The 9,915-nt window shown below is 53.0% G+C and overlaps 1 protein-coding gene across 1 annotated transcript in view; it reads left to right on the forward strand.

The window, feature by feature from the left end:
• The window catches only part of ARMC7 (armadillo repeat containing 7), a 16,729-nt gene extending 6,867 nt beyond the window's left edge, over nucleotides 1-9,862 (forward strand). Inside the window, exon 3 of the mRNA XM_010856150.1 lies at nucleotides 8,288-9,862. Coding sequence (XP_010854452.1) covers nucleotides 8,288-8,649 — 362 coding nt within the window. The 3' untranslated portion in view covers nucleotides 8,650-9,862. The remainder of the gene's footprint in view (nucleotides 1-8,287) is intronic.
• The last annotated feature ends 53 nt before the right edge of the window (nucleotides 9,863-9,915 follow it).

The raw sequence follows: 9,915 nt of genomic DNA on the forward strand, positions 1-9,915 counted from the left end.
TGGAAAAGACTCTGATGCTGGGAGGGATTGGGGGCAGGAGGAGAAGGGGACGACAGAGGATGAGATGGCTGGATGGCATCACTGACTCGATGGACGTGAGTCTCAGTGAACTTCGGGAGTTGGTGATGGACAGGGAGGCCTGGCCTGCTGCGATTCATGGGGTCACAAAGAGTCGGACACAACTGAGCAACTGAACTGAACTGAGAACTCCCTGGTGGTCCAGTGGTTAGGACTCGGTGCTTTCACTCTCATGGCCTAGGTTCAATCCCTGATGGGAGAACTAAGATCCACAAGCCACACAGGAAATAAAAGGTCCTGTTTATTACAAGTCAGGAAGGGGTTCACCTCAGAGGGAGAGAATTCAATCAGGAGAGTGTGCAGAGGCGCTGGACGGCTGACTGTGCATCAGTCCTTTAGCTCAGTGCAGGTGACACGGGCACGTGCGTTCTCACTGCTCACCTCTGCCTGTGTGCCTGCCTTTCTCTGTGTGTGGGTTGCAGGTGTGCCCTGGGCCAGTCTCCGGGGCTGTAAACAGGGGCCTGCCTGGCCCACGTCTACTGGGTGCCAGAGACGGGTCTTAACATTATCTAATCCTCTCTGCCCGTTTTACTGATGAAGAAGCTCAGTAGAAACGAACTTAGAGAAATGGAGTTGCTTGCTCGGCTCGCTTGAATCTGCAGGGGCGGTCCCGGGATTTTTAGCTCGCTCCGCCCACCACAGAGCCCTGGCTCCATCCGCGGAACTCTGGGGTCCCCGGGGAACGTCCTTCTCTCATTGGCGCTTTGGGATCCTAGGATCACACATCTTTCAGCTGAAAACAAAACAAAACTCCCCAGCCCGCCACTAGTTACAGGAAAGCTGAAGTCGAGGTTCTCGTCCCATCACGCCCTCGCGCGCCACCTGGGAAGGCTGATCCGGGCCCCTCTGCCCTCCCCCCTTCCTCTCGGGTCTAGGCACAAGCAGGGTGTGTCTGTTTTATTCATGTATGTGAATATATAGTGCGTTCACCCGGTACGGAGTTCAAAAGGGCAGGTAGTGCACTGTAACAGTCTGTAGCCTTTTCTGGAGGCAGCCACTGTTGCCAGTTTCTTGTGTATCCTCCCAGAGATATTTGCAGGATTTATAAACAAATATGTGTGTGTTTGTATGTATACTGTGTATACATTGTGTGTCTCACACATGCCTGTAGTATACTATATCTGTATTCTGCTCCTCCCCGCCCCCTGCCTTTTTTAAAATTTATTTGGCTGTGCTGGGTCTTAGTCGTGGCATGTGGGATCTAGTTCCCTGACCAGGGATCCAGTATGGGCCCCCTGCATTGGGAGCTCTGAATCTTAACCACTGGACTACCAGTGAAGTCCCTTAAAAAAAAAAAAACAGGAAAAAAACTTAGCGCCACCTATTGGCACACATTCGGTGTCAGCCCTTAAAGAGCTGCCTGATGAGCACTGCAGGATGTCCTGAGCCTGGCGGGACTGAGGTCTAGCGGGCGCCTGAGGATGGCCGGCTAGGTTGCTTCCATTTTGCTCTCGAAGGCAGTGCTGCTTATTTGTATATCATTTCTCACTTGCTGGAATGGCCCTGTGTAATAGACTTCTAGAATTGAAGTCTAGGTCAGAACCGCAAAAGGCCATGATTTTTTTTTTTTTTAATGTTTTTTTTAGATTATACCAAACAGATCACTCAAGTGAAAACTGTATCACCCTGTGTTTTTAGAGAAGTCTCACTACCATCCTGGTCGGTTCCCCTCTGTTCCCCTCTCATGGAATCAGCAGATGTGAACATGTACATATGTGTATATTTGTCTGTTGCCTGCTTACACATAATAGTAGCTTTCTCTGTATGCTGTTCGCCCCTTGAGTGTCCATCCTGAAATGTAAGAGAGAACCATTCTCAAGATAACGTGTGTGTGAGAATCAGTCAGTTGAGTCATTCAATTGTGTCCGATTCTTTTTGACCCCTTGGACTGCAGCATGCCAGGCCGCCCTGCCAACACCAACTCCCAGAGTTTACTCAAACTCATGTCCATTGAATTGGTGATGCCATCCAACCATCTCATCCTCTGTCGTCCCCTTCTCCTCCTGCCTTCAATCTTTCCCAGCATCAGGGTCTTTTCAAATGAGTCAGTTCTTCACATCAGGTGGCCAAAGTATTGGAGTTTCAGCTTCAGCATCAGTCCTTCCAGTGAGCACTCAGGACTGATTTTCTTTAAGATGCATGTGTGTGTATGCACGCTTAGTTGCTCAGTTGTGTCTGACTCTTTGTGTCCCCATGGACTGTAACTCTCCAGGCTCCTTTGTCCCTGGGATTCTCCAGGCAAGAATACTAAGTGGGTTGCCATTCCTTTCTCCAGGGGATCTTCCCAACCCAGGGATTGAACCCAGGTCTCTCCTATTGCAGGCAGATTCTTTACCATCTGTGCCACCAGGGAAGACCAACTCAAGATATCGGGTTGGGCAAAAAGTTCATTTGGGTTTTTCCACAAGATGTTATGGAAAACATGGGACTTCCCTGTGGTCCAGTGGCTAAGACTCTGAGCTCCCAAATGCAGGGTACCAGGGTTCGATCCCTGGTTGGGGAACTAGATTCCACATGCTACCAACTAAAGAACTAAAGCTCTCACATGATGCAGCTGTAGAACTGAAGATCCCACATGCCACAACTAAGCCCAGGCAGAGCTAAAAAGAAAAAGATGTTATGGAAAAATAACATGTTATGAACGTTTTGACCAACCCAATACTAAAGTTAAACCCCGAAACAAATAGTCCCCAATGAAGATTTTGACCTGGGATTGACTGCGGCCAGCCCTGTGCCCTGGGGCGGGCAGGTGCTCAGACACAACCTCTCCAGCCAGTGTCTCCAAGGACTCGCCTAGCCCTCCAGGGCTCCAGGTGCAGGCTCAGCACTCGTCAGCACGCCCTTCCTCGATCTCCAGGACAGTCCTTAGGCCCTCCTGTCCCTCCCAGCACCGATGCCCTGCTTGCTGTGTGACTTGAGATCCCCTGCCTGACCTCTCTGAGCTGCCAGCTTTCTCCTCCCAGATGGCACCTGGGGGTTCTCCTTTGCCTCTCCCAGGGCTTTCTGGAGCTTTCTGGGGCTCCCGTCTGGATGGGCCCTGCCTTTACCCCTTGTTCTCTTTCTCTCTGCCTTGCCTGGTTTGTCCAAAACACGTTCACCCACCAGTCAGAACTTGTTTTCCTTTTTGCGTGGTCACCAGTCTTTAATCTGCAGCGGGATCAGCAGACAGTGAAGCGCACGATTTACGTGTCAGGTTGATGATTTTTTTTTTTTTTGGCTGCACTGCACGGCATGGGGGATCTTAGTTCCCCAACCAGGGATTGAGACCCGAGACCCCTGCCGTGAAAGTGTGGATTCTTAACCAGTGGACCACAGGGAAGTCCCAGATTGATGATTTTTCAAGTTCATTAAAGTGTACGTACATGTATGTAACCAGCACTTAAATCAAGATACAGAATATTACCGTCTCCCTGAAAGGATCCCTCATACCCTCTGCCGGTTAGTGTCTTCCACCCTGAGGTAACCACTGTTCTAACCTTTAGCCCCATGGATTCGTTTTGCCTGTTCTTGAACTTCATGTAAGTGGACTGGTTCAGGCTTCTTTGAGTTGAGTCCCTGGTTTTTTTCACTCAACATAATGTTTCTGAGGTTCATGTAAATTGTTGCAGTATCAGTAGCTCCTGTCTTTGTATGAATAGGCCACAAGTTGTTCCTCCAGTCATCCACTGGTGGAGCTTTGAGTTATTTCTTTAGAGCCTTTATGAGTAAAGCTGTTACGATAATTTTAAAGATTTTATTTATTTGTGGCTGTGCTGGATCTTCGTTGCTCCCCGGGCTTTTCTCTAGTTGCGATGAGCAGGGACTACTCTCTACTTGCCGTCCGAGAGCTTCTCATTGCAGTGGCTTCTTTGGTTGCAGAGCTGCAGGCATGCAGGCTTCGGTAGTTGCAGCTCGAGGGCTCAGTAGTTCCAGCTTCGTGCTCCAGAGCACAGGCTCGGTAGCTGTGGCACATGGGCTTATTTGCCCCCCAGGGTGTGGAATCTTCCCAGATCAGGACTGAACCCGTGTCTTCTGCATTGGCGGGAGGATTCTTTACCACTGAGCCATGAGGGAAGCCTGTCATGATCATTTTTATACAGGTTTTCTTGTATACATCAGGTACTCATTTGTCTCAGGTAGATTTCTTATAGTATATGTATGTACTCTTTTTTTCTCAGATCTGGGTAGAAGTGGAATTGCTGAGTCACAGGGTAGATGTATGGGCTTTGAGGGTAGCGCAGTGGTAAGGAATCTGCCTGCCAGTGCAGGAGACGCAGGAGTTGTGGGTTTGACCCCTGGGTCAGGAAGATCCCCTGGAGGAGGAAATGGCAACCCACTCCAGTATTCTTGCCTGGAAAATTCCATGGACAGAAGAGCCTGGTGGGCTACAGCCCATGGGGTCGCAAAGAGTCAGATACAACTGAGTTTGCGTGTGCATTCATGTACATACACACACACCTACCCACACACACGGTAGATGTGTGTTCAACTGTATTAGAAGCTACCAGATAGTTTTCCAGTGTAATCACGACGTGTAGACTCCTCACCACCAGCGCACGAGAGTTCCGATAGCTCTGCCAGCACTTACTATTGTCAGTCTTTTTTTGTTTTCCGTTATGACAGGTGTATAGGGGCCTCTTGCTGTGGTTTTAATTTTCATTTCTCTGATAAGGAATGTTGGGCACATTTTCATATATTGGCTCTTTTGTGCAGTTTGTCTAAGTCTTTTGCTCATTATTTTTTTTTATTGTGTTGTTCATGTTTTACTGATATGAAGGAGTTCTTTAAATATCCTGGATATGAGTTCTCGGTCAGAATCCATGAATATTTTCTTCTTTTGCTTTTTTCCTTTTTTTCCCCCTTGTTTGGTATGAAGAAAAGAAGCGAAGTGAGGAGAGGGCCCCTGGGGAGGGGACTGATGAGGGTGGTCGAGGAAAGCTCTGAGAAGAGGGACATCTTGTTGGACCTCTATTTTGTTGGCTGGACTGCATGGTTCTCAGGGTCTCAGTTCCCCGAGCGGGATTAAACCTGGGCCCACAGCAGTGAGGCCACAGAGTCCTGAGCACTGGACGGTCAGGGAATTCCCTGGACTTTTTTCTTTTTTTTAATTGCAATTTTATGACACATTTGGTGTCCTTTTTTCCTCCTTAACCTTATATAGCAAGCATTTTCCTACATTACACCTTTTTTTTTTAAATGTGATTTTTAGAACGGTATAATGTTTCATCATATGGATGTACCCTACTTTCTTTAACCAGTTTGCTGTCATTGGGCCTTCTTTAGGAAGCTTCCAGGCTTCATGTTGCTCTTTTTCTACAGCCCTCCTTAGTTCTTCAAGGCCAGTGCGCAGAGGTGGGCTCGGAGGAAAATTCAGAGCGGCTGCAGCTTCTCTTCCACTCTTTGGGGGTCTTTTGGCTCCTTCTCGGGTGCTCCTGCTCAGCCTTCTTATCCCTGAAGCCCTTCTCTTTCCAGGCTTTCACTGCTCTTTTTCATCTTCCACGGTCGCTGCCAGCAAGGCCAAGGGGCTTAAAGAGCTCCCTGCCTGGGGTGGGACCCGGCAGCCGGTGAGCGCTGGCAGCCCTCGATCCATCCCTGGAGGCTTCCCAGGCCTGTAAACGGGGAGCAGGTGGGGCTGGCTGTTGGGAGACCGCCTCCCGCGCCCATTCTCCTGCAGATGCCCTCTGATTATCCCGAGTGGCAGAGCCCTGCCCAGGCACACCTGGGCGCGATGATGACTCACCAGCCCAAGAGTGACTCGGCTTTTCACCGTATCACCTTTGAGGGCAGAGATAAGTCCCGTCCCCCACGCCAGAGCTGAGTTCGCAGTGTGGGTAGGAGGCTGCAGCTCCACTCGGAGCTCAGAAGAGATGGTGCCAGTGTGTGCGAGAAGCCGGGGTCCTGCCGGGGCGTTTCCACTTGTCCCCGTGCCTGGCTGAGCCTGGTCTCCACCCATGGTAGGATTAGTTGTTCTCGTAGCTTCTACAGGGACACCCTTTATCCTGGGAGTGGCAGCGGGCTCCCCGTTTTCTGAGACTTTGAGCAAGTTACTCAGTGGCCTCAGCTTCTTTCTTGCAAGTGGGCGTGGTGGTGACTCTTGCTTTGTGGGGTTCAGTCACGTGCCCAGCATGTTTGTGCCCAGCAAGAAGGCACAGTTGCAGCCCCTGAGATTCAGAGGTGAGTGACTGCCGTGTGGGGCCCAGTGATGGGGACAGGCCGCAAGTAAGGAGGGTGGTGGGAAGGTAGGCCCCAAGCTGTGCTAAGGGCTCCACTGGAGTGACCTGAGAGGTGGGGAGGGACCCTGCATCAGCGCCTCCCCTTCTGGGGCTGCCCCTCAGAGGTCCCCTGTCAGTGAGACCCCAGAACCGCAGATGTCCCAGGTGGGCAGGGTCTCTGGGAGCCATCCCGTCCAGCCTCCCGACCATCTGCAGTGCAGCTGTTTTCTGCTGCTCACCGCTTTACAGTCCTTCTAACAAATGTTTGTAGAGCGCACCCTGGTCCAGGCACCCCGGACGTGATGGGAATAAGACACCCTGGGTCTTGACCTCTGGGAGTGTATCCTTCTAGTGGGGCTCAGCAGTCAGCAAGCAAGAAAAAGCCATGGTGATCCCTCAAAAGTTCTAAGCATGGAAAGAAAATGAAACAAGGTGATGAGGGAAGTGCCTGGACGGGACAGGGTGTGGCTTATGTGGTGGTCCAGGAAAACCTCACTATCCAGGGAGCAGTGACGTGCTGGTTACCAGCAAGTGCGTGTCAGGACTTCCCTGGTGGTCCAGTGGTTAGAGCTTCCACTGCATGGGGGGCACGGTTCAATTTCTGCTTAGGCATTTAAGATCCTGCATGCCACATGGCATGGCCAATGAAAGAAAAAAGAACAGGAAAAAAAAAAAAAGTTGGCAACATGTGAAGATCCTAGAAGGGAGTGTGAACTTTATTCCAGGTGCAGTGGGAAGTTCCTGAAGGTTGAGTGGATGGAACCTTTATAAGCTTCCCTTCAGCGGGACCCAGACTGACCCAGGTGCTGCTCAGGAGCAGGTGGCTGAGCCTGGAGGAGGGAGGAGGTCTTCGCCAGCCCTGCCCCCCACCTCGCTGCACCTGTCCCCTCTTGCTGGGAAAGACGTCCCGGTTGGGTTTGAGGCTGGTTGGGTTTGAGGCTGCGAGAAGCCATAGCCTCTGCCAGTTTCCAGAGACGCAGGGGAAGTGGGTGGGCTGTCAGCCACTCCTCATTGGCTGCGCGGAGCTGGGCGGCCGTGTTATGCAAATGAGCTAGAAGCTGGTCTTCTGTTTGGAGTAGGAACCCAAGGGTGGGGGAGCCCTGACGGCAGGAAGCTCACGCAGGAAGCTCACCCAGGAGCCACAGGAAGTCAGCTTCCCACACCCAGGGCTCTGGGCTGGCCGGAGAGTACAAGGTCAGGCCACACTACGTGAGCGGTGGTGTGTTCTTCGATCCAGAACCACAGGTCTCTTCACTCTGTCCTTTTCTTTTATCCCCCAGAATCCTAGCAACAGTGATGGGTTAGGGCCTCTTAATTATGTTGTATCCATAAAATGGTAAAAGGGTGGACTGCGTGGGTGTTAAATGATTGTAGATTTATTGGCGTGGAGAGGTGTTCACAGGAAAACAGGATCACATTGTTATCAAGTATATGGAGTCACATATTTAAATATTGTGGGATGAAAAGCAAATATTAAATGGGTGGTAGGATTGAGGTGGTTTATACTTTGCCTTCTTGACAGTTTTATTGCGGTATAACTGACATGTGATAAACTTTACATAGGGGGCAACTTGATACGTTTTGATGTATGTACACCTGTGAAACAATTACCTTACATATGTGTGTGTACATGTATGTGTGTGCATATGTGTGTGTGCGCATTTATGTATTGTGGTCATGCCGCACATCTTGTAGGATCTTAGTTCCCCGGCCAGGATCCCCAGGCCCCCAGCAGGGAACGTGTGGAGCCCTGACCCTGGACCGCCAGGGAGTTCCCAGGAAAGCATTGAAGTGGCCGAACCGAGAGGGACAAGGTTCAGTGTCCACCTCCAGAAGGCTGGGCCTTGGCAGGCAGGCCTGTCTGGAACCTTGAAAGGGAGGGCTGGAGATCCGGTGGGCTTCCGGTCCCTTGTCCCCAGGCCAGCTTCTCAGGGGCCCTGCCCTTCCCTGGGACTTGGGGAGGAGAGGGCAGAGGAGGCCCATGGCTGAGGCCTCAGAGTCCGCTTGCTGTTCCCCAGGCGGCCTCTGCAACCTGTGCGCCGACAGGGCCAACAGGGAACACATCCTGCAGGCGGGGGGCGTCCCCCTCATCGTCAACTGCCTGTCCAGCCCCAGCGAGGAGACCGTGCTGTCCGCCGTGACCGCGCTCATGGGCCTGGGCTCGCCTGGCGCGCGCCCCCACCCCGAGCTGACAGCCCGGCCCGTGGTCCAGTGCATGCTGCGCTTCTCCCTGTCAGCCAGCGCCCGGCTCCGAAACCTGGCCCAGATCTTCCTGGAAGACTTCTGCTCCCCCAGCCAGGTGGCCGAGGCCCGCAGCTGGCGAGCGGATGCCGCCCTGGGGATCCCCCTGCCGAGGACGGAGGGCCCCCAGCAGCCCTGACCCGCTGCCCGCTGGACAAGGCTGAAACCCTGGTGGGGGCTCAGGGAGAGGCGGCGCCCGCTCGGCCCATTTCAAGGTGCGTTTTCTCGGCATGGCAGGTATTTGCACTGTGATGAAAGGCCCCAGACGAGTGAGGAAACCAGGTCTTGAGACGCGTGGACGGGGAAGTTGAAGATGCTGCCATTTTCACGGGCCACTGCTCTCAACCTCGTTGAGAGGCCCTAGTGCTGGCCCACCCCCCACCCCCGCCGGGTCTCACCCTCGCGGAGGAAGCAGCGCGGTCCCTGGACTCGGAGGCTTCGCAGAAGGTGTTTCTCTTGAGGAACAGCTGGGCTTGGAGCTTTAGGACAGTTGTCTGAGCTTGAGGAAGGAAGCATTCTCCCCTAACAGAGGTGTCTGGAGTCATTTTGAGACGCAGAAATGAGAAGCCTTGTTGTTCAAAGTATATTGCGGCTCCGGGAAGCTGAGGGCGGTGTTGTGCCCCTGTCTGTGGAGGCTGGGTACCTGCCCCACAAGCTCTCCAAGCCGGGCGTTTGGCCTGGCGGATGCTGGCCCTGAGAACTCTCTGGCTTAACTGTTGATCTGTACAGACCTGTCAGCCAGACACCACGGTAGGGCGCCTCAAAGACCAGAGCGTGCCCCATGCTGTTCAGAGTCCAGCCCAGTGACTGTTACCGTGGCCATGAGGGTGATGACATGTCAGAAGACAGGCACAGACTCTTCGAGCGGTGTCTCCTCCCCTCCCCACCCCGCAGTCCCTGCTTGGAAGCCCTGGCCCACCTTCTCTGCCATCAGGGTTAGTGAGGGGGGGTGCTATGCCTGGAAGCACGTCTGGGGCTCAGGCGGGCCTAGGGGATGCAAGAGGGCTGCTGAAGGGAGAGGGGACCAGCTGCTGACATACAGTGCAGGGCTCAGAGTCCAGTGTACACCGCTCAGCATGGGGGAAGGGGTGTGGGTCCCCGTGGAAAGCTGGGGTTCGGGAGCAGGGGAAGGTCCTGGCCCCCCTTAAGGCTGACCTCTTACATGACCAAGGAATGGCGGCTCCGAGAGGAACGGTGTCCAGGTGGACGTGGAGGTGGGCGGATTATGGGATTTATGGACTAGAGCCCAGAGGGAGGGAGGTGAAGGCCTCCTCATGGGCCTGTATTCCCGCCCCCGCCCCCCGGAGAGTCCCGACTCTTCCCTTTCCCAAATAAAAGGCCTTAAGAGAGCAGCGAGCCAAAGCGTTTTATTTAAAAGGTGTGTGTTCTCCCAGCGTGTTTCCGT

The sequence above is a fragment of the Bison bison genome, unplaced genomic scaffold, assembly GCF_000754665.1.
Source record: "Bison bison bison isolate TAMUID 2011002044 unplaced genomic scaffold, Bison_UMD1.0 scf7180017864371, whole genome shotgun sequence".
Taxonomy (NCBI): Eukaryota; Metazoa; Chordata; class Mammalia; order Artiodactyla; family Bovidae; genus Bison; species Bison bison.